Genomic DNA, 25,189 nt, shown 5'->3' on the forward strand with positions numbered 1-25,189 from the left:
GTTAAAAAATACTTCTTTGTTCTTGTTCGACCAATGCTCTGTATGTGTGTGTTTGTTTTAAAAACGCTTTTCATTGTGCTTACACAAGCAGACGACAGAAAGCCCAGGGGAGACATCAATATCGTGTTCACCCAAGCAAAAATAAGTTCTTTGGCTGAATCCAGGCACTTGCCACGTATTGGCTGCGACACAGACCAGTGGTATCGCACGTGGAAGGTAGACTGAAGGTCCTATACACAGGCTCTGATGTCGAAAGGATTGTAGTTCTGTAAGGCACAATTTTTCTGGATATTTTTTAAATATTAAATGAGTTGATGAAATCCTTGTTTATTTGTCCAAGTTCACTTCAGAACTACAGGCAGGTCTTTATCCAGGAGTGTAAATGACAAGAGAGAGAGAGAGAGAGACACGCAATTCTGATAAACTATTTACCTCCGAAATTGGAATCACGCTTTCCACTGCCGGAAAATAACACTTGAAAAAACAAATGGCCACGATCTGGTTTGGGTCGAAATGGTGAAGGCCGCACAAAGCCCTATAAACACATCGATCGACTAGGCCAGCGATAAGGATGGAGTGCTGGAGCGTGTCGACAGATAATAACCAAACGTGACAGAATGGATTTTGTCTCGTAACTCGTATGTGTCAATTTAGTTTATTCTTGTGTTGTTGCTGCTGTTGTTATTGTCCCCTCATAATTTCTCTCTCTCTCTCTCACTCCGTGACATTTTGTCATCCGTTCTATCTCTTCTTCACTCTATTACATTTTGTCTTTCTCATTTGGCCAGTCTCTCCATCTCTGTCATTGTCTTCCAATCTCATTCGGACTCTCCGGTGTCTTTGAGTCACCCCTGCTGCTCCCTAGGTTATTGCTTCCTTCTCAGTCTCATTATTGTAATAACAAGAACAGACGCCTTCAGGAATATGAAGCCCATGTACGGGTATGATCTCATCATCATGGGAGGTTGGCTGAAAACAAATCGTCGCTGATGTGAGCAGTCAATTACTATTTTATTTTCCTCACAAAAGGTGAGTGACGTCCCTTCATCTGGCTAGAGGGGATTAGCTCTCCGTCGCTTTTCATCTTTTCCCGTAAATCTGAGTGAAGTTCTGAGTGCAATATTGATCTTTGCATCTATAATGCAATTTCATATGTTCCTGGATTTAATTTTGTGTCTGTGCCACTTTTCTTATTTTCTACACCATGTTATTTCTACTGCCACGTCAGCGCCATCTTGCCATAACTTTCATTTTGTATCTGTATATCAGCAGTGTCAGCTTCAAACTGATTCCTTTTCTACAACTGCCCCAGAAAGTTTTGATGGTGAGCTATCACAGCAAACTTTGTGCACTGCAAACAAAGGTCTGGTAGGCTAACATTGTGCATCTCTCTGAAACTAGTTTGTGACCGTTAGAGTGATGCTCTGACAAGAGTCTTTATTAGGGAACCATGTTTCTGTCTGCAAAAGTTAAGCCACGCCACCAAAGATTTCCAGCTGAGCTTCCATAAAAAAAAAAAAAAAAAAAAAAAATCGTACTAACTCTCAGTTAATTTTTTAAAATCAGAACTTTATTGACTTATGAAGATTTCATGCAATGGCAAGGCTGCAGATCACATATGTACTGATGCCGTTTTTGCGTGGACATGCAATAATCTTGTTTTTGAGATCGGCGTTGTTTTTTTTATATTTATTATTATTATTATTATTATTATTATTATTATTATTATTATTATTATTATTATGTCTGTGCTTTTGTAGGTTTTTTAAAGCACTTTGAGCCTGCCTTTGATAGTGGTGTAAAGTGCTATATAAATCAGCTTTATGATGATGATGACGACGACGACGAAGACGATGATGATTATTATTATTATTATTGACCATTCGCTAGCACTCTCCGCCTGCAAGGACGCTTCAGTGAATGCGTGCAGCTGTACGATGCCAGAGTAACTGTAAAAACCATGGCAGCGACCAGACAAGATGGACACGGACGACACAGTAAGCACATTACAACATCAGACACGTATTGATTCACTAGACTACACGCGAACTCATTTCAGGTGGCGTTAACACACACTGGCCTCAGGCGCTTCGGATCAAATGATTACTGAATAATCATCCTTGCCGTTTAAAAGGTTAATACCTTAAGGCTGTTGAAGTGCTGTTGCCATGAGCAACAGGGATCTCAGTTTTGAAAAAAAAAATGCGCTATAAACTGCTTGGCTTGAGAAAACATAAATACTGCTGTCCGACCCCGGTTCATTATTCTAAAGGCTGCCATAAACTAGTATATGGTGTATGTGGGGTAGGCAGGCGGAAAGAAGTTGTTGTTTATCCCTTAGGTCGCTGAAGATAATATTTTTGTAGGTATGGGGTGGGATTGGTGTTTTACGGTGAGCCAACAGCTAAGGCTTTATATTAAGGCAACTGGTTCTGTTTTTGTTTTTGAGTGCACACAAGTTTGTGGTAGAGAGATGGCATGAGTGCAGAACAATCCACAAGAGATGAAAGTGTAAAAACTGCAGAGAAAAAGATGGAAGAGAGGTGGCTGCAGAGACCGTTAGTCAAGAAAACAAGCTGGCGCAGGCATAAAAACAGTCCTAAATATATCTATATAACAGCTAAACAGTCAAAATCATCGAAAATGCACGACAGAGAAAAAGTGGGATGAGAACAAAGATGGAGAGCAGTCAGCCCGTTCATACGAGGGAAAGAAAGGGACATCGCCAGCCATCATTCTGACTTTTCACAAAACCGATGCGATAGATGGATGGACGAAGAAAGAGGCGTGAAAGGTTCTGAGATAATGAAATGTGTGATGACATACAAAAAGTCTCAATCATTATAACCATTCAGGGACGCGTGTTGGTGAAAGCGAGTTGCTTCTTCCCGATCCCCCGAGACTGACGCTTCAGGCTTCACTGACCCCAGTCTGGCATTTCTCGGGTATCTGGTGTCAAAGGTCAGTCAGCAATGAGGGAGACAGCGAGTCGAACACAATCTCTCGATACAATTGCACGATTATCGCTGATGATCGTCGAGTCCGGCATCGAGTGCTGTTGCCAGGGTGATACCCTGTCTGATGAGATTGGGCAGCTGACGGATGGTGTCGCTTGTCAGGAACCTTAGTGGTTCACTGACAAACTCTTCCTTTGTCCTTCACTTTCACTTTGCATGAAACGGGGGAAATTTTCGCTCCCAGTCTGTTTTTTGTTGTTTGTTTTTTTTTTGTTTTTTGTTTTTTTTGAGCTGCGGGAACTTCCAGCCAAGTCAAGAAAGTGAAGATAGAGTGAGCTAGGTCGAGGTCAGGTCAAAAGAAACATGCTTGTTTATCTTTCTTTTGTGTGTGTGTGTAAACGAACAAAGCGCATACATCGAGTAAATGTAAATGCACCAATAGCTCTCTCTCTCACACACACACAAACACATTTTTTCTTAACAATTATTTGTGTGTCTTTAAAGAGTCAAGACTACAGTCGGTTGAGAATACAAACAGGTCAAAACTCACACCCGAAATCACCCCCTCTTTCACTCGTCAAGCAAAGAAGCTTTAAAAAAAAGAAAAGAAAAATAAAAACAGCAACAAAATCGTGAGACATAAGCACAGAGTTGCAAAGCAAGTTTCAGCACGCCCACGCAGCCGCGTAGCAAGACGCACGCAGAGGCAAACCGTGCCGCGAGCCAGTCGCTGCCAGACCGGAGGTGCCACGTCTGTGAACTCGGAGTGACAGCAGCTTCCCTCCCTCGGCGAAACGCTCCAGCCTCCCCCGTCACCTCCTCCTCTCTTGCGGTCCTTCCTGCTACCTGTCTTTCCACCACCACCAGCAGCAGCAGCTCAGTCTGCGTCTGTGTGGCCAGCCCCTGACCGAGTGCAGTGACCAAGAATTGCTATTGTCACCTTCCCCGACCTGCAAATTCTCCTTTCACTTTGGCTTACAAGTGCGTGTGGAGATTATGCTACCTGGACCGACAAGTGCTTGCACGATCGAGAGTAATTAATTTTCATGACGCACTCTCCCAGGAGTGCAACACCGTCAGGCGTGTTTAAATGCTCGGTGTGTCTAAAAGTAGATAGAACTTACTTTTTAACTGTGTGATTTTTAAAGGGAGCGAACAAGGACGAAGAAAATCACACCAGAATGCTGTTGAGCAAGTGTTTTAGTCCTGAAGACTAATCATAAACAATGAAACGACTTCAAGGACCTTTGGTGGACTGTTCTCACTTGTATACATGGTGGGCTTGCAGCATGATCATAACATGGCCGGCTCCTTGTTACTTTAATGTGCGATGATAACAGGTGCAGGAAGGAAATAGATCAACTTTTCACAAGCAACGCCTAACTGGAGGTTACTGAGGACTGGAAGGTATAAACTATCGCTATCCTCACGACTGACAAGGTGAAGGAAACCAGAAGAAGAATACAGCTCTGAAGAGAAGACATTTTACCATTAGGAGCCAGGGAGCTTGGAGGCGACTCATCTCGGTGAAAACAGATTTATCGCTTTCTTTGTCTGGTAAGTAACATATTCTCACTACTTGCTAACCCTAACCCCAACCCTACTTTCAAAACGAAAATTCATAGGATAATAAATCCAGACAGCATGAACTGCTAAAAACTGAACTTTCAAACTGGTAGTCGGCAAACTTCGGCAGCTGAAATTTGAAATGGGAAGGGAGACTTCAAAGCAGTATGCATGTCTCTGCACTCTCAAGTATGTAAAACTTTATGTGTTTGTATAGCATGAAGATCCGCATGAAATTGTGATAATAATTGCAATCGCTACGACTTAGCATCAAGTTATAAGGGTTGTCCCCCTGAATCTTGTCATGGGCACAAATATGTTTCTCTGGATGTTCACATGATAAGTGTTCACAGAACGGATGTATAATCAATTCCCAAACACTTCCCGACCAAATAAACCAACTAACCAGAAAACCAGCACCCCATTTCATTCGTCTGTCTAGAAAACTGTTATTTGCAAGAGTCTGGCATAGATAAAATGAACCGTCTAAAATCTTCAATTTCCGTTAAAATATGGATTATGGAGCTAATAGACAATCTGTCAGCCCTCTTGGACATCACTGTTGCTTTATATGTTCAAATTTGTTGATCATTTGATGGAGTTTATTGGTGTTCTGTGGTACAAGACATTTTTTTTTCTTTCATTCTGGATATGCCAACGGTTTTTGAGACTCTGGACCTCAGCATCTTTCTTCAGTTGGTTCATCATGCGATCTTTGCCCTTACTAAAACTTACAAGGCAGCTTTAGTCTGAGATTTTGACCATCCCAGTCTTTCAGTGAGACGAGTTAGTCTGTTGTGTCTAATGGTGCCTCGTGGTTCAGGCAAGTTCATCAATTATCAGAAATGGCTGACATTTGCTCACCCCTTGCACGAAGGGTTCGCTTAACAGGTATTTACAATGCAAAAAAAAAAAAAAAAAAGAGAGAGAGAGAGGTTATTAATTACACAAGGCGGACCCTTGCTGCGATAATTTTTCACTGAACAGCAAAGGCTACAGAAACTGCGATGGTGTGTCCTTATGGTACAAACAAGTCCTTTAGCTGAACTCAGGGACGAGCTCTTAGAGACAAATTCTTCAATATTATTGTCGTAATTAATGCGGAAGAAATCCCACGCACAAACAGTTACCAACGCATGAATCCTCGCATGACCAAAATAGTCTGCAGATCATCATCCATTGATGTTCATTCAAGATGTTTAACTCGGAGTAACTTTGAAATATTTTCTATATGAACACGTTTACTGCGATAATTTTCTCAGTTAAGATTTTAGAAGTTTCTGAGAAATGTTCTTCAAGAGATGAAACTAGTTTGCTTGCTCTTGCATAGTTCTAGCTGCTGGCTAGTTTCACTGATATGAGCTCGAGACCAAAGCACAGGCGACGATACTTAGGTCAGAAAGTCTGATTTATTCATGAGGTCCAGACACGGCAAAGACCTACTGGTAGCCTGGCATGTTTGTTCAGGTCCTGAAGAATGGAGTGGTGCACGCGACTGTCTAAGTTAAAGCCGGTGTTCCACTGACCCTGGAGACAAACTTGAGGCAGAGAGAAGTAAACCTTTCAAGATCGAAGCAAGGCCGCACAGTAAACGGCATTAAAAGCCGATATATTTTCTTTTGTGCTTTGCACCCTGGGAATCGATGCGCCATGGAACGGCCTGCGCATGCGCGTGCTAAAGCAAACAGGATGAATCAAAGAGAACGAGAGAGAGATAACTCCGGAATAGGAGAGAGAGAGGACCTGTGGCTTAGAGGGCTTTCAGAACAAGTAGTACCTCAGGCTGGGGAAAAAATAAGGAATGATAGAAAAAAAGAAAGACAAGAAAAACAAAAGGACAAAAATCGAAGATCCGCGCAGAGTTAGCTCAGTAACTGTCATTGAAATTTCTGGCGGTAATTTATTTCTTCATTATTTCTATATTCTTTAAGGGTCTTTAAAATTCTCAGACCTATTTGTAGTTGACATGCTGTCTTCTCAGTGTCGGGTCATTAGGTAAAGTATGAACGTTTATCATATCAACATTCTTTCTCGCGCACTCAGCAACGACACACGCGCCTCCATCGTGTTTGTGTTTTAGAGATTTGGCATTGTCTGTGCAGTTTGTGCCAACAGAGACTCCGAGCTTAGCAATCTCTACTAGAAGCAGACGACTGGCAATACCATTACATGACACCACACGCAGTTTCTTGATGGACTGTTCTCTCTTGTATACACCACACGAGATTCTTGTTCCTCATTTCAATTTGGTTTTCGAAAAATTAATACGTGACATGAAAGGAGGATTTTTTTAGCCTGGTATGTGTCACCACTCGGTAAAATGTAAGGTCCTTAGGGAGAGGCTACAGAAAAAGATCGCCCATGCGGAACATCAGTGGGTTTACACGAGCCTCCCTCAGATACCCTTTGGTGAGACATCAAGTGTCGTGAACGCGGTGCAAAACTATGTACCCGCTAAAGATTTGACAAGAGAAGGTTTTTTTCGTACCTTCAAGAACACTGTATATTATATTACCTAATTAAATGTTGAGGTGTCCACAGAATAAACAAGATTTCCCATCTGTATATAAGATTATTTCTTTCTTCACAAATTATATATTGCCTGCTCCTATGCCAGGAAGGGAAGCTGGTGGGGTTGAATTAAAAACCCTTCATTCTTTTACTTTCTGACAAAACTGTCAAATGTAGAAAAAAATCTGTTCTGTTCTTCGTCCTCAAAATCTCTTCTGGAGTGGCATTTTTCAAATATTATTCAAATGTAATGGAAGTTCAGGGTAGATAATAAAACCCCATAAGTAATGTTTTATGATTCGTGACACATCAAGCACTCACAGCTACTGATACAATGAAAAAGAAGAAGCAGAAAGTAAGAAGACAAAGTTAAAAATAACTCCTTGTGTCCCTTTTCTGTAACTTCTATAATCCGTATTTATTTTACTTGTGGTCACTGTCTGCTTATCATATTTGGTACATGATTAGCATATTTAAATGTTGCACGAAGACATTCCCTCACACCACCACAATGCCCAAGCAGCTGCTACCAAAAAAACTAATAAAAATCAAAACAACAAACAACACTGCAGCCATCTCTTATGTTGAGAAATGAAAGGAGGTATTAAATTACTAAAAATAGGTTCTACGACAGTGAACTGGTGTGACACAGCGACAACTTGCGGTGAGAGATAAACACTTGTGCATACAAAGATTGGAGGAATGAAATAATTTGTCACCTTCGTTATCCAACTTTGTCATGTAGCTACACCTGAACTCAGGCTTATCATAAGGCACAAGAGCGGTGATTGAGAATGTGAGTGCAGGTAAAGGGGTGATGCCACCTTGTTTTTCGTTAAAACTGTTAAAAAGTGTGATTACTGTTAAAACGAATTTTTCTTCTTATTTCTGTTTACCTTCACATTTTAATATTTTTCACACGAACTATCTATATATGATCGTTTGATTATTAAATAATGCACAATTATTGGCTTAATCCTTTTATCTCCCATAAAATGATCAAGACTTCGAACTGAGCAGGACACAACTTGCTTCGCTCGTTCAGGGCAACGAAAACCCTGGACATGTCACTGAGTTCCTACAGGTTGATTATGTGACCGTGCCCTGGCTATAGGTATGAATACGACGAAGGGGAAGTCAGTCGATGAGGCTGACGTTGCAGGCTGCAAAAAACAAAACAACACAAAAAAACAAACAAACAAACAAACAAACCGAAACTAAACAAAACAAAACCCACCCCGAGGGCTAATAACCTGACATGGCTTACACGAGAACGTCAGTCACGCAGGTAAAGCTCAGTAAGCATGTAATAAAATAAAATAAAAATAAAATAAACATCGTTAGGTCTGGACAGGTTGAGATAATCCTTCATGTGAAGCCCGGGGGAGGTCGCCTGACCTCGTTAACAGGGATGTTGTCTATTATTTGTTACTGGCTGGGGGAAGCTGACACGTCACTATGGCTTGAACGAATGACACAGTTGCGAAAGAGAAAAATCTTCAATGGCATAAACATCGCTAATGCAGCTAGAGTTCGGTTTATCGACACAAACTTTCATCTGAAAGTAAAAACCACGACGAACCGACAGAAGTATATTGACGCTTTTGTTAACGGTTGTCCATAAGTCCATGATGAGACTAAGGGTTTATTCCAGAAGAGAGAACGTTACAGAAGAGGATTTCTTCCTCCAACGTGACTGAACTCCCTATTGTAAGAAGGACTGATGTTAGCTGAAGGGTTGAAGATCAGACCCCACCGGCATGAACCAACGAATACTGCAGTAGAGTGCGGTTAGCAGGACAAGCTATTTCTGGAGAGGTCATGGGTCATCAGTGGGTTGAGACCATGCTTGTCGCATCCAAGTCACATGAAAGTAATCGCTTGATCTCTCCAGAGCAAGGTATCAAGATATGCATTTCCAGCAATTAGTGGCAGACGAACAAGGATCTGTAGAGGATTTCACGGAGCCTTCCTTTAGTCTTTACAGCAGTACTTACTATACCGCAGTATATATAAAGTAAGTCGTGCGCAAATGCGATGAGTGGTAGGAGCACACATGAAGCAATTTTATTTTTGACGAAACAGACTAGGTTAGCCATGGTGGACTAGAGAAACACGTTAACTAGTAAATTTTCATTTAGTTTTTATACAACCAGAGTACTCGCAAATAAAACCTTTGTTTTGAGTTCCACAAGGTTTATTGTGGAAATGGGGAAACGTGGATAGAAGCTGGTGAGGGAGGGGTTAGGGTCAACATTTGAGTCTTTTTGTCGTTGTTATGAAAGTTTTTATATTGTTTCCTGCATTTTGTAAGGACGAGTACCTGCGACATCGTAATAAACTCTACAAATCTTCCCCTCTCCTCTTACTCTCACGGCTACTACAACGTACAGTCCGTTATCCACATACTCACGCTCATGTCAGTTATCGACATATGTATCAGAAAACACTGACATTGACCTTTTAGTGAGCACCAACAGTCACCGATAGTCGAGCAAAACACTAGTAGCACTAATGACTGTAAGAGACTTCATATGAACATCTCCCTCCCCGCAATTGACTGAGACCTGCCTTGCAGATGATCGGAACATCGATTTCTTTTGTACTCATACATATCTGACGACTGACCGCTTTATGTGTCGCAGGAGTATACCAGAGGTCATTTCTAGCACCAGTCTACACACCCAGGAACCCGTTGCCATGAGACCGCAGCTACGGACGAGTTCAGAGCAGCGTCGCCGCTCCAGCGCGTGCCTGCTCCTGGAGCCCGGATGTTCTCCTCTGGATCCTTTGAAACGCCGGGGCTCCAGCATCGCCAACGGTGGAACCAGCGGCCATTTCCTGGCCGTTCCAGACCTCAGGAACCGTCGCTCCTCACTCAGTACCTCGACTTCCTCTCTTCTCAGCATCGTCGAGGGCAGCAAGAAGCGAGGATCCTTCACGTCCTCATCTGCAACCGGAAGTCTGCTGTGCGTGCCGCAGGAGACAGAGCTCCGGCGGCGGTCGCTTCCGGGGTCACTGGAGGTGAACAGCGTGTCCACCTCACCCGCTGTGTGGAGCCGGCGTCGCTCCTCGGTGTCGCCTCGCGTTTCTGTTTCAGACGTGAACACTGTCGGAGCCAGAAAAATGAAGGCTTTTGGGTTCGGTATGATCCTGTTTCTGATCTTCGTGTTAAGCGTATCGTTTCTCAGACTTATTGTGCACTGAAATATAAACTGAAACGAGTCATGGATGCCATTTTTTTTCTAAGACAAACTGTGCACAAAACTGCAAAAAGGCTGGTTATTTATTGTCCGGGTTCCATTTTTCAAATCATCATCATCACGACCACTTCCATTACACAGCTCTGCTGATTTGACAGGCATCGTTCAGTTCTGACCAGTGTATATAATCAGTATCTACTTTGACAAGTCTTGGAACATTTGATGACTTTGTTTTAAGGATGTATATCCTGCAATTTACTACCACAGATCTGCTGCTGCATATATAAGCTTTATAATCTTTTGGAGAAGTGAACATATCTGACGATTACAATGAGAAGTACTCTGTACTGTACAGTACACTAGGACCTCAAGACGCATGTACTCGTACATAAATTGTATGTATTAGAGAAGTATGTACAAAGCCAGGTGGAAGTGAATGTCAGAACCTTGAGAGAAGTTCTGACTGTTAAAGGCCTCGCAAGATTTCTGCTTGTGGTTTTTCACATACTACAATTTCACATTCACAACGTCAGTGGAGTTTTAATCAAAGTAAAGAAACTGTGAAACTTACTGTTATATATTTTTATCATGAAATAAAACTTTATTGCATACAATATATAGAAAATAACACACAGAGACCTGAAAAAAGTTAATAATTAAAAGAAACCTCTTCAGGAGATATTGCAAAATATTTCGAAATCAAGTTAAGAAAATATTAACTTTGTTTCTAACCTCTGTATGAAGACGTTTGAAATAAATGGTCTAGTGAAGATAAATGGATGTCCATGGATGCGTTTTGTCTTAGCTCTAAAAAAATGTACACCATAAGTTATTTGTTTCCAGGGCACCGTAAGTCTTGATAAACACCAGCACTTTAAATGGACTTTAACAAGGAATCTTTAAACTAGCAATATCTCAAAGGCGACAATTATGAATTTGAAAAGACAAAACGTCAGCTAAAACACGCACCAGGATAAATGAACCATTTCACCAGTCATCCTGGAGTACGTCTCTTCTTTCATTCTAGTTTTGGAAAATTACAGCAGAAATGTTCTGTCTCCACTTCTCTTTAGTGTTGGAAAATTACTGCACTCTCTCTCTCTCTCTTATATCATTCCGCTGGTCTGTTCTTGTGTCTTCCTCTGTCTGTCGGTGTTGACAATATAATGGAGTCCAAATGAATTAGAAACAGTATTGGAGGAGGTCAGGGAGTGTACGCGCCAGCTGTCTGTGAGTGGTGTTTGATCCACTGGTCGTCGCCAGCGTGTAGCAATATCCTGGCATTGCTCCAAGACCGCGGTGCCGCCGCGTGCCGCAGACAGGCAGGACAAAGTTATCAGACCGACCATCCATTGAGCTCTCATGACAGGGATCACCCGTCCTGCCTCTCTCTTCCTCCCACCCACCCAGTTCCTTTGTCAATGATACTTTGTAGTCTTTCTGATTTTAGCTTCTGGAAGGCATAGTTTCGCAATTCAGAAACTTTTTTCCTTAAAATAGAATAAGATAATGGAATACGTGAGTCTCATTGGCAAGATAAAAAACACAAGGAAACAGAGTAGGAATTTTCCAACCCTAAAGATGGTGGACGAACTACTTACACTTTTTTGCGCGAGAGAGATATCAAGACTCGTAGTAAGTTGTTCTCCATCAGCTTCTCAGATGTGTTTTTGTCACAGATGTCAATAGATGAGAGACGTGGTTCCTTTGTCTTCATTGAAACTGCAGATGAGCTGCACCAAGAACTAGCACTGGACCTCCATAAGCAGCGTGTTAACCTCTCCTATCAGCCATCTGCCTCGAGGCTTACATGAGACTCGGGTCTTCAACGATCGGCGATAGCAAAGATATCTCGCCACTGCCGACGATTACCCTTCATATTCTCATTAGATATTATCTGCTAACATGAAGCGAGGTATGCGTAGAGTAGTATTTCACTGTCAACTTGAGGAGCATTGTCTAAAAATGACATGTCTGAAGGTTCACGGCAAACATTATGCCTTTATCCTGTGAGCTGCGTTCACTCATCCCGGTTTCGTTGAACGAGTGGTGAGGCAAGATCATAAAGAGCCGATATGAGAGAAGAGAGGAGAGAGAGAGAGGTGCACAGAAATCAATGCGAGCAATCTAAGAGCTTAAGTGGACCAGCTGTCCATGGAAATGGCGATTATGGGTATTTTCTGGAAGTAAGTAACATCTCTCATGGTTCTTCTCCAGTTGCAAAACGAATCTCATTCACATCCTCTCACATCGCTTCATGAACGTTTCTTCCAAGCGCTTAATCTGATTTTTACACACACCCACACGTGGATGCACACGGAGAGAGAGAGAGAGGGTAGGTTATTTTCTAACGGTCTCTTTCCTATGGACTTAATAGATGTACTTACTCAACAGTCAATATTCAAAAATAACTTTGCCAGCAGGTGTTGTCGGTTACGGTTTAATTAAGCCTTCGCTTGATAACATTAAAGGAGCCGCTAAAAAGCCGAAAAATTGCTTACATCGCGCACCGTTTTAATCGTTTTGCGCTTCCTGTTTTGGCTTGCTTGCACTGACTGACAATTTCCGTCAGATTGCTTTCAATTTTCAAGGAACTATTGGCACAACACAGTTCTTATTTCAAACACGTTTAGGCGTTAAATCTCTTGATTTGAAAACAGCCCCAAAGGGCAGTGTACATTCGATTTAAAAAAAAAACTTCTTAACTAAACAAAGATAAGAAAAATGTTTTAAGAAATGAAAACTAGAAATAGAAAACTACTGAAGCCGGACATCCACATCCATCTGCACATGCCAATGTAAAAATATGGCCCAGTGAAAAACCAGGGAAGTGAACCATTTTCATGCAAAGTGGAAACAGACAGAGCTACTGAATGGATTGTTTAGTCGACAAACTCAAAACTCGCAGAACAAATAAAGTTTGATGCGTTAGTTGATGTGGTGATGCTATTTTCAAACTTTCATGCGCAGGGTTTCTACCGAGCATTAGAGCTTTATAACACAAGAAGCGCGAAATCTTTGGTAAGCTTGCTATTACAGTCGTAACATACCCCTCTAAAAGTACTTTGACAGAAACAGAACACATTCCTTCATGCCTCTAGCACCATGGAGGGCTGTTCTCTAATTTATTAGTTTACTGTTTTGTTGAAAGGTATTTATGAGAATAAGAAACTTTTCCGAGATATTAGCTTTTGTTTGAGCCACTACAGCATGTTATGAATATTTCATTTCAAGATGACAGCACTTTGATAAAAAAAATCCCGATTACACACCATTAAGCAATTTGGAAACCACTAAGATTTTTGCTTTTAAATGGTAATTTCATTCCTTTAGAAATGAGCTATTCTGGATCGAAGAAGCAGAGGATCCATTGAAAGAACGAAAGAGCAAAGGCTGTGAGCTACTTCAGGGCCAATTTTGCTGAAAATGATGGCAGGGGTGCCAGAGAGAAAGCTATTTATGTCACGTAATGGGAAAGTTTATGAAGGGAATAAGTTCTCTTTTTGTATCACACTTCAATGTTTTGTTAATACAAAGGCTGACCTTTATGGTCCATGGCATTACTAATCATCGCCATGCCACCCAGAGAAGAAAAATGTGTGTGGCCATTTTTTAGCATGAGATGCCAAAAAAATAAGTTCCGGCTGACGAGACTGGAAATGGTTCGATAATGTGTCCATTACTGACCAGAAATGGCTCGGAAAATACCGAAAAAAATCAGTTCGGGCATTTGCATAAGTATTTAGGCTCTCTCGGGGAAATCTCCATGCGCATATGCCACTCTTCAGAAAAGCCAGTCCTTCATAAACTGTTTTCTTTTTGCTTTTTGACAACGATTGGCCCTGTAAAAGATCTTATGAGTAGTGATAATTCATTTATATAACAAATGTAATATAGACGATCACCAACTGTGCTTGTAGAATGAGAAGAGATCAAAGATATTAACATTAAGTCGTCGAATGAAACTGAAGAATAAATATTATAGTGATGCCGTGTCAGTAGAAGAATTAAAAAAGGGCTGTCACAATTTTAATGCAGTATTTACAATGGTAGTAGTCTTTGTAGTTCCAGTAATTGCAAAGTTGCTCCAGTTTTACCAGCTGCAAAGTCTACTATAAGCTGCTATGAGTTCCAAGCAAACGGACACGAAATAACTATACTTCAAATAAATGTACAAATATTTCTTCCATTTCAGTATTTTAACCCAAATCTTACTAAGAACCTTTTTGGGAAAAAGTTATAACTATTGTTTTTTAGCTATTATAAATGCGCCTTCTGCAAATGAACATCGAAATCAAAATGCTATTTTTTGTAAGCGTTTTTTGTAGGACGCACACTTAATGTGTGAATGGTAATTGGTAGTACACGTTTGATTTTATTTCTTTCAAGTCAATAGTAGGACTTCTGCTCCAGTTCCCAAAGTCTTGGCTGACATGGAGCCTTCATTCCAGTGGTTTGACACCGGAACAGATTTGTGGTGTCTCCAGATCCGTCTGTCAGTCATACTGTCCATCGCGGCACCTCGCATGCACACAAACACACACAAATTCTCTCTCACGCCCGCACGCGCGCACACAAACACACACGCACGCACGCAGATTCTGTGCATCTTTCTTCATGCACATCATATGCTTCATACACATGCAATGGTAACCTATGACTTAGGATATTAAAATAATTCAGTGTTCACACCAATGTGTGTGTGTAGATATAAATATATTTTTTCGAACATATTAATACTAACATTCTATCAAAAATCATTTCCATATATATAGTTTCAAGAAATAGGAAATAGAAAGCACTCCACACCAGACGTTGTCCTGCTGTCCATATATGATGTGCAGTGATTATGCGCCCCTACACTGAACATGAGGTTGCGAACTTGTTTACTCTAGCGGAATGCAATCGAGACAGAGGTCAAAGGGAAGTGACGTTTGATAAAGACATCCGACTGTGAGGAATCTGCATTGAATGGACTGTTGACTGTACACCTCCTACGCGGTGTGAATAGACCTGAAGCAGCCGTTCAAAGAGGAAGACCTCCGCCCGGGGGCTAGTTTCTGGGTGGCCCGACCTCTCGATGATCCAAATGCTCGTAACACGTTGTGTCTGACTCGATTAGCGCTCTGGACGGGTGTACAGGCATCGGAGGTCATGTCTTCGTCATCAGCTGCAAATGCACAGAGAAAACAGCAGTGGGATCTTTCTATCAACACGTGGACAAACAGGCCGGCATAGGGTAGAAAGCACGCACGCACACACGAACATGCACATTCACAAAAGCGGGAACTCGCAGTCCTGCACATATTTACATATTAAATATTAAATTTTAGTGTCACACGCATCGTCATTAAGAAACAGCTAGCAACTTAATTAGCTCCTTCTCCGCATTCACTATCGACTATGTGATAGCACGTTTCTACATTACATTTCAATCACGTACTCGACGTCTTCTGTCCAATGAAGCAAGCCTTTTAAAATCTTTGAAATACAGATGAAACAAACTGCAACAGCGTATACCACCATGCACAAGTTCACAAAAAAAACAACCACCACCACCACCACCACCACACCAAAGTACATACCAAAACATATCATGCACAAAAATTATGTGTACTGAGAGATTTGGAGAAAAACTGTCTTGCATTGAGCTTTATCCGATCAAAATCTGTACACCACTGGTCCTTAAGAAAAACTGAAACAAGCCCCTGTCGTGAAACATCTGACAGGAAAGGAACATTTGACCTTTCTCCAACCACAGGATGAAGTAATGTAAGTGAAACAAATTGGAATGGATACGGACAAAAAGGGTTTTAGAATGGTAAATAAGGAACGAATTTTGAGGGACACTAACAAGCAAACGTCGTCATAATATTTAACTTGTAATAAACATTATTTTTGGTAACTGTGTTGAGCTGTGGTAGATAGTGTTCTCTAAGTTGTAAGCAGACGATTTGCAAGTTCGTTAAGGCAGTGGTCACATAGAAAATAACCACATTGTACATGTAGCTGGTCCTGGTGGTGTAAGGCAACAATACGACAGCAAATAAAGGAATTTTTGCAGCTGATTTTGTCCTGTGTCACGTGTCATCGATGAAGACATTTAGGTCGTTTGCCTTCCTTCTCTTGGAAAACTTGCTCTGTCTTAATGACAGCTTGAAAATGTTCTTTAAGATTTGGGGAAAAATAGCATTTTTCAACTTAGGAGAAATTGTCTTAACGTGAAAATCACAGCATTGAATAAGAATAAAAGAGCAGTCTCACCAAAGTTTATGGACTTCTCAAACTTTCACCAGCTCGCGCAGAAGAGTGAACTGTCGGATCTAAGTTTAAATATTGTCTTTCGATATTTTGCTCGCGCAGGCCCTCAAGACATTTTTATGGGAAATGCTTCTCTGGGATAAGTGGGGGTGGGCTTGGGCTTGGCAGGGATTTTATAGGACTATCGGTAAAATGAATTATCGATTGCGCAAAACAAATAAAATAGTTCCTCTTTCTTAAAGGAAAACGAAACTGAACTTTATGCGAAACAAACATCAGATCCAATAAAGTTAGCTAAAAAAGTGTAATTTTAGTGCACATTTCCATTTCAGGCCAATCTGATTACTCTTTTTTTTTTAAAATTCGCTGAACCTTCTGATAAACACCATACATAACGTTCCATACAAAGGGTGTAAAAAACACAAAGAATAAAAAAAGACAGAAAAACGCAGAAAAGCACGAATCAAGAATTTCACCAAGCAAATAAACAATCAAAGAAGTCAGTGACCCCAAAAGTCCATAAACAAAACTTAAGAGTAACACTAAACAAAACACAAAGAAGCAGTTACACTTCAGACTATCATTAACCTTATTTTTGTGAACTCCGAAATGAAAATATTTTATGAAACTCTAAAAAATATAGCTAGGACTCAAAAACAGCAAACGTATTTAAGTTGAAACGTTCATCAGAATTCCTCCCTAGCTTTACAGAAAGCATTTGGAAATCTTTTCACAATAATTGGAGATTTGAGGCTAACATCATCAGGCCAAAAGGGAAATTGCCTTGGCCATTTATCAATATCGATTTCCGAGTAGAGTTTCGAGATCACGACAAGACTAACCCGAGCGTAAAATCGTTTCAAATGAATAGGATTAAAATAAGTGCTTATTCTTAAAGTCTGAGCATTTGAGACGTTCGGAACGTCCACGGATACACTAACATACTGTCATTGGCTTTAGCTCTGGTGACATATCAACAGAAGTCTAAAAATGTATTTACATGATGTGCAGATTTTTTTTTTTACTTCTTTCTTAGCATGGAGACCTACGTGGAGTACGGATGTTATTAGCTAAAATTTTGGAAACAAAATCTTGAAGTGAGCTTGGCGGATTCTTAATAAAGAAATGTCTACTGTGGAAATAGCATTTTTATAAAAAATTTAATGACTACAGTTTGCTTCAGAAAGGGGTCAGAAAACTGACCTTAATTCATAACTGACTTGGCTAAATCATCTTAACGATGCTGTTTGTAGGATGTAAAACAGGTGGAATACTTGAAAAAGTCATGCAATCGGCCCTAGCTGTTCGCAGGGAAGGAATGAGGAACCGTTAGATGTGAAGAACACTTGCCATTGTTGAAAGTCCACGAGTAACTCTTTCTCCCACATCCACAAGTCTTAACTCTCAATACTGCGCTTTAACTCACCGAAACTTTTTAAATACAAAATTTAGCTTTTTTATAAAAAATGTGTGTATATATTGATGGTAGTGAATAATAAAAAATTGATCAACAACACAAATAACTTGTGCATTGATGACTTATTAAACTTTTCTTGATATTTCTAGTCTGCATGCGTTGTCTGAGATTCTCTGAAAACGAAGCTCACCAAATTTTAAAAAAAAATTCAATTCGTGATGGCAAACCCTCAGTTACCGAGGTTCATGTAATTATTGTGCTTTTAGTCCAAAACCCGGGCTTGAGCATCCCGCTAGTGGCTTACACTGAAGTAAGATTAGAAACTCTGAAGCGAAACTGTACTGACTCACAATTAATTCGGAACTAAGCGTAGGGCGCTGCTTCGGAGGGCTGAAACGAAATATTCTATAAGCATCTAAAAACCTCAAGTGCTTACAGATTGATCTGAATTGAAGTATTGTCCAGCTTACAAACTTTCATGACCACTTAACCTGCTCACAGCTATTCTTATAACGGAAAATAATGCCAAATATATTTTGAATTATATATTGAATAATTATTGACAAAAAAGTATTGTGTGTATCTAGAAAGGTTTTGGAGCCCACACATTAGCTGAATGCAAGAATATGCAAACACAGTAAGGTAAACAGATGTTTACAGTGGTAACTGAACTAAAAATTTAATGACTATGAGTTGGAGGAGTGTGAGTACAGATAACAATGATTTCTAAGAAGCGACAACCGAATGTGCAGAGAGAGGAACGCAAGAAAAAAACAGTGACAAGGGGGAAGAAATCTGTTTGCATCCAAGAAAAGCATAAGTGATAGAAACGCGCAGATACTCACTGGATGAGTCACGCTTCTCCTGCACAAACAACAGAAATTTCTGTAGTAACAAAAGCAAAAAGGAAAAGCAAAAACTTATATATTTATCAAAAAGGGAAGCATAATAATACTTTGGAAATGCTTGGTAGGAGGAGCTAGAAGACAAATCGAGAAATTAAAAAAAATATTAATGTGAAGAAACAGAGGATCAATGTACAGTACTAGTCAGAAAAACCCCTTCCCCAGAATACAAATAGAAAGACAGCAAACCTGACAGCAGGCCACCAACCAAAGCTAATAGAGAAGGAGTGAAAGTAGAAAATGGTGGTGGTGACGATGATAAAACGCATAATTAAATAAGTATGCTCAAGAGTCGTGCGTGTGTGTGTGCGCGCGCGCGTGTGTGAGGGTAGAGGGTCGACAGAAGAGACGAAACCACTAAACTGCAAGAGAGTGTGGAACTGGGCAGAGGAAAACAGAAAATAACCATGTAGAAGGGCTGACAGCTCAGAGACTAAGGCATATTAAAGAGATGGCCAGCACAGAATGACAGAACAACAGGACGCAATTCTAAAGCCTCGACCTCTGTGACCGAAGGCAAGAAACTCACCTGACAGAAGATTTTTATTCGAGCATTTTCTTGTCGGAGGGCCTTTCTGGTCAACTGGTACACATCCTGTCCCTGCAACAGACAGGATCTATTACTTTACTCCGCCTTCTGAATCTAGTTATACGACAATTGTGTCTTGGATGTATTTCAGAAAGTTTAGCAAAAAGCGTGCTCTTTCTTTCTCTCTCTCTCTCACACAATGCATGCAGAGGTGAGTAGGGTATGCAAGCGAAAATGTTTATACGTACACGCACACACGATGCACACCCATGAATCTTGAGAGCCCCCCCCCCCCACCTCACACACACACACAGAAACAACCCTGTTATTGCGAAACAATATCGGCCCTCCAGACTTACCGCTTTGGACTTCTAGATTAGACCCTACGAAGAAAGCACGCCAAAGACGCATCCACAATAAAGCTCAGAGTGCATGAGAGGGGAAGGGAAGACTTACAAGCGTCGCCGGGTGTACGGGAAATCGTTAAGCGTTTGAATACAAGCACCGGCACGTCATCCGTGACAAACTGCTCCAGGGCGGAGCATAAAAAAGCTCCGGAAATACTCATAAAAACTGAGAAACAAAATCCAGAACGCGTGTCGTGTAACTTGATGCTGATGGGACATCGGACAGCGAGAGCTTCCTGGATCTACGTTTACGCATGCGCACTGTTGACCACTCCACTCCCTCCTCCTCTCCACCTCTTTTTCCCGTCCTTCCGTCACTGAGGTTATTGGCTAAAACAGAGCTCGTCCTTTTACTTCAGGCCGCCTGTATCCCCAGAGGCTGCAAGTTCTATCAGAAAAACGCGGAGGAATCAATAGTTACTTGGGAGATTCCTTCATCCAAGATGCTGTTGAGAGTTTTCACAGATCCTCTTTGAACAACAAATCAGAACAAGCAGGCTTTGAACAATAAAAACAAGATGCACTCTAGGTTTCCTCACATTTGAAACAAAATCAGTCTCGTTGTCTTTCTAGTTTCTTTTTTTCTCTAAAACCACGTGTAATCACTATACGTTAACAAGTTATTCCTGTCGATGATCCAGACAACGATATCACAATTGATTAAGCATTCTGATTCATACGGAAAATAAACACACAAGTAAAGGTATAATTCAAAGCTTTCCGAAAAGAGAAATTGCAGAGGAAGGAAGAAGGAAACTGTTATATGTTTTGCACGCGAACGAACAAGCTTTCACGCAAGGTGGAAGCAAGCTTATTAAGGTTATCGTTGACCGCATTCAGAACTTTTCATCGAAGAAACTCTAAATCATAAAAAGCAAAGGTTAAGCGATCACGAAAAAGACAAGAAGAAGAAGACAAAGAAGAAGTAGAGGGACAAGAGGAAAAAAAGAACAAGAACAAAAGCAAGACGAACAACTAGCAGAAGAACACGAGAAAGCGTAGGGAAAACAAACATTCTGTTGCTCTCGCGGTATCTCAAGGCAGAAGCAGAATCTCGGGAACGACGAACTAAATACAAGACCGAGAAAAGTTTCGCAACTTCGATCCGATGTCGGTGTCCACATTTTTCTGACCGGCCTCAGACAGGCCATTTATTGGGGACCGCCTCGACTGGCGCCACCTGCCCTCTTCCTTTGCCTCGTGTGACATCTGGTCGTGTCGTGCTTGAAATGGTCTTGCCAGAAGGAGTGTATGCGGGAGACGAGTTGCAAGACACAAAATTTTCTCGAACCTCATCGGTCACGCGAGAGTACAGCGCTGGGAAACGTTGAGTAACGTGAACCAAACATTAACATGAAAAGTAAGAAAAGTGGGCAGTTTAGTAAGCGTGTAGTAGAGGTAATCTGTCTCATCGCCTTGCTATGGAAGTGCAAGCCAGCTGTAGAATCAGATCCATGGGGACAATGTCCCAGAACATCGGCCTACATTATTTAGACTTCGTTGAGATATGTGGAGCTCAAGACATTTCCATCACGATCAGACATTTCGTTTGGCACAATTAATGACTTTTACCTCATTTTTTGTATCGTTTCCTAAGCAACCACAATTCTCGTGAAAAGATCTAGGGATTTCTGGGTACGGATGTCATCCCAACTATAGGCGATGGACTGCTGCTGTTGGGTGAAGCGGACCAAGAGTTGCTTTCTTAGTACTAATTCAGCCCCAAGCCACATAAATCAGATACTTTCGTGTTTACTAACTGCTGCCACAGTGTCAGAGTAGGCGTGTTAGTTTGGGCAATAGGAAACGGTTGGTGCTCTTAATCTTTCACAGTCTTTGTCATGAACTGGCGAACCCAAGAAATCTGAGACTCCTTTCGGACTCAGTAAAGCAACTAAACGACTAATCATCTCCCAGAAGATCTTACTTTCGATCTTTAGGATTTGGAGGAACTGCGTAGTTCAATGTTTTTCCGATCTCAGTCAAAATCTGGATCACGCATACCCCACTGATCTTTCCTGAGATGAGACACAACACATTACCTCTAAACACTCCCCTAAAGCCCGAGCTAGACCTTTGCCCCCTAGGCTTGTTGGCAGCAACTTCGCTCGGTGACAAATCAAGGAGAAAAGGAGAAATTCGTTAACTGAATATCAAAGGTCGAAAGTGCTGGACTGGACTACTCCTTCTAACGACCTTTTTATTTCTAGGTCTTTTCCTACATTTTCTTGTGTCTTGTCTGGTATTGCGACGCACACGCTGGCTGTATTGTGACGTGCGCACTGTTTGTATCGTGACGTGCACATTGCTATTGTCATGCGCGCGTTGTCTGGAATCTTCCTGCTTTATCTTCCGGGATTGTAAGGGAAGTTTTAGAGTTTTTTGTGCCACTAGGATGTCGAGCCGGCATTCCTTTGAGTACAGATATCACTGCTCGTGCGACTAATAACCACGATATTATCCAAATAACCATCCACTCCCCCATGAAAGAGTGTGTACTTCCATTGGTGTCTACCTAATAGAAATTTAAAAAAAAATCAAAACCATGTACTGTTGGTTTGAACTATTGGTTGGTTCGGACAAGCCCAATCGATGCATGCACACGCACACGGACAGACCGACAGAGTGAGAGAGAAAGATCAACACCTTGGCGCTAACATAAGAGCATGTGACATTCACTCTCTGATGCTCTGTTCAGTTGCAGCAAGAAACACAAGCTCGCACACAAAAGACATTTCCACTACGAACAAAATGGATGTGAGACGCTGAAGAGAAAGAAGTGACAGCTATGACCAGGCAACGGTGGCGAAGTAACCCTTCTGGTCATCAATAGCCTGCTGGAGAAGGCTGGATGAAGAGGAAAAGAAGTGGAATGATATTTCTTCCAATCAGCTGGACCATTTGTAGACCACGACAGTTTAGCGGTACTTGAGAACGTCATTCAACCGAAATCCCATTTTCATGTCCTTCACGAAGAAAACGGAAACTAAGGGCATAAATGATACATTCTATATCATTGGCTATAATGATGTAATAATAAGCACAAAGGAGGATACTTCTTATTATATCAGTGCGCTTTTTGGAACAGTTCTCTCTGATGATTACAAGTTTTCCGTACAGGCAGAGCTTTAATTTCCTCCTCTCATTAATTTTGCATGTGATGGATTGGCGTCGGCATGGAAGAGAGAACTATAGGGCAGTCTGTGAGATATGTTTCTTTATGAGCTGTCAGCAGCTTGGACATGATTACTTTTACTGTCTCTTAGTGCAGACGCGCCAGAGACAAATTGAACCTGCCAAGATGCGCCAGACTGTATTGGCAGTTAGAAATGCCCGAACCAGAACTCGAAAGCTACTCAGATAATGAAAGATAAGTTGAGTGTTAACACGTGTAAAAATCGTGTAAAAATGCTTACTCCACCATTTGGAAATATGTAACGCTATTTCCCCCATACAAAGCTAAAAATTTAGAACTCGAGACGGTATTGACATTGAGTAATGTCGACAGATCAATAAAAAATAAAGTAAATAACTTCTCATATTCCTCTGTATCACTCTCTGTTGTTGTTAATCTTAGAACCCCTGAAACAAGGTATGCCATATATGTATACACATCTATTAAAGATGATAACAAATTACAAATCTGATCCACAGAAAGTAAGGCACCAGTGGAGACCTGTTAAGTGAAGATCAATTAATGTGGATGATGATAAGAAATAATCAGTTCAAAATCGGTAGTCTTTTGCAAGGAGGTGTCGACCAAATGGTACCGCGGTGACAAGTAAGAACTTATCCGATCCTACGGTATCTTCTGATGTCCAAGTGTTTTGTATCTAATTTTGACTATCATCAAAAAGCGATGCTTGACCTAGAATGGTTACCTTGGAGGGAAAACACTAGTACCTTGCAAGTGAAGGACTAGAGAACTCTAGAAATGGCTGCTGGTGTTTTACGGCGAGTTAATTACTGGGTTAGAGGAGAAGGGATGTGGCCTCGTAATTAGAAAACTCGACTGTAAAGCGAAAGATCGCCCGCTGTTTTTCGGGTCTGTGACTGTATATCCCATTGGTTACCCAGAAAATGGATAAGTTGCTTGATTTATCCGAGCAATTTAAAAGCGCAGACGGAAAGGGTTGGGCACAAGCCGTACTCTAGACAAAATGAACTCCTTAGTTTATTGCCACTACGTTAGACCCACCCACCTTTTAATCTTTTCCTGCCCGCTACTAAGACAATATCAGGGTTAGTAAGTCCAATCCTGGGACCTACTCAGACATCCTGAGAGATATCACGTGTGCTAGACCCACCACTGATATTGTCTCGATGGCATGCACTTAACCGCTGCGCAGTAAGACCACCCGTAAGAAAAGCACACATTTTCTAACACGATTGAATAAAAATTTAAAAAAAATCATTGAAAGTCAACTATGGGGTTACAAACGCACGACCTGTTTGTAAAAAATACCATGTACTCTGACCTATACAAATATTTCAGTATAGGATAGGTTCCATCATCTTCAATTTCTTTTTCTGGCTGCTTAGAAGAAACGACACTGTACAGAGCACTAATAACTCACCGTATATCCATCCCTATCCCAAAATGGAAAGTGCTGGTAAAATATCTTAGGCTCTTTTCCCTGCATGACGATCCAGAGCTGTACTTCACTGCTATTCCTTTGGGCTGGATCGCAGTCCAGATAATCCTAACCCAAAGAGAACAAAAAAGTGAAAAGATTTAGAAAGAAAATAATCATAAAAATACAAAGAAGCACGTGATATGCATATGATAGAAGCATATGATAATTAAGCTAATTAAGGTAGAGAATGACAACACAATGAAGATAGAAAGAAATGAACAAAAGAAAAGCAAAATGACCGTAGATTCCCTTACACAATACCAACAATCTTTCGCCCACACCATTTTGACAAAGACACGAAAAACTGAATGAAAAAATGAATCTGGAAGTAAGTAGGATAAGGGCTGAATGTTAGAAATGTTAGAAAGTAAACGATGAGGAACAAATGTGTCACACATAACAAAGAATCCTATACAGGCAAAATATTAAATGGAAGCGAAAATAATTAAAAAGATAAAAATAAATCTCAACTGGGAAGCAAATAGTGAACAATGGGCACACAAGTGTGTTAGTGAGTATGCATTTATAAAGGAAGCAGGTACATGGTCAGGCCAGTTTCAGTTATAGTCATCACCTGTAGCAAATTCGGCAAAAGTGTCTTCTTGGTGTGGTCATCCAAAGCATTGCCACACCACAAAAATACCTAGGGAAGAAAGCGTCAATCACGCACAAAAAGTAATCACAAAAAGGAAAACAAGTAGAAATGTTTGTATATGAGAAGAGAGAGGAGAGGAAGAGCAAAAAAACTAAAGGGGAGGGGGGAGAGATCGGAAATAAGATTAAGAAGAGCAAGAAA

At 41.0% G+C, this 25,189-nt stretch overlaps 2 protein-coding genes across 8 annotated transcripts in view; one reads left to right on the top strand and one right to left on the bottom strand.

Annotated features, from left to right (window-relative positions):
- The first annotated feature begins 1,895 nt into the window (after nucleotides 1–1,895).
- LOC112554060 lies at nucleotides 1,896–13,863 on the top strand. Of its 2 annotated transcripts, none has more exons than XM_025221645.1 (2): nucleotides 1,896–1,997; nucleotides 9,680–13,863. In XM_025221645.1, the coding sequence occupies exons 1-2, from the start codon at nucleotides 1,921–1,923 to the stop codon at nucleotides 10,239–10,241; spliced, it is 639 nt and encodes a 212-aa protein (XP_025077430.1). In that variant the 5' UTR covers nucleotides 1,896–1,920; the 3' UTR covers nucleotides 10,242–13,863. The 2 variants fall into 2 exon arrangements, 1 of the variants encoding a protein (XP_025077430.1); XR_003097188.1 differs by lacking the exon at nucleotides 1,896–1,997 and adding an exon at nucleotides 3,457–4,514.
- Nucleotides 13,864–14,905: 1,042 nt separating this feature from the next.
- Nucleotides 14,906–25,189, bottom strand: part of LOC112554057 (gelsolin-like) — a 38,706-nt gene continuing 28,422 nt past the window's right edge. For 3 of the 6 annotated variants that reach the window (XM_025221641.1, XM_025221642.1, XM_025221644.1), the window contains 5 exons: nucleotides 24,968–25,036; nucleotides 24,334–24,459; nucleotides 19,350–19,421; nucleotides 18,761–18,779; nucleotides 14,908–15,407 (listed from right to left, as the gene is read on the bottom strand). In XM_025221641.1, coding sequence (XP_025077426.1) covers nucleotides 15,232–15,407; nucleotides 18,761–18,779; nucleotides 19,350–19,421; nucleotides 24,334–24,459; nucleotides 24,968–25,036 — 462 coding nt within the window. In that variant the 3' untranslated portion in view covers nucleotides 14,908–15,231. Of the gene's footprint in view, nucleotides 15,408–18,265; nucleotides 18,306–18,760; nucleotides 18,780–19,349; nucleotides 19,422–24,333; nucleotides 24,460–24,967; nucleotides 25,037–25,189 lie in introns of all 6 variants that reach the window. The other 3 variants (XM_025221643.1, XM_025221640.1, XM_025221639.1) reach the window with 3 other exon arrangements.

This window comes from Pomacea canaliculata, linkage group LG13 (assembly GCF_003073045.1).
Source record: "Pomacea canaliculata isolate SZHN2017 linkage group LG13, ASM307304v1, whole genome shotgun sequence".
Lineage (NCBI taxonomy): Eukaryota > Metazoa > Mollusca > Gastropoda > Architaenioglossa > Ampullariidae > Pomacea > Pomacea canaliculata.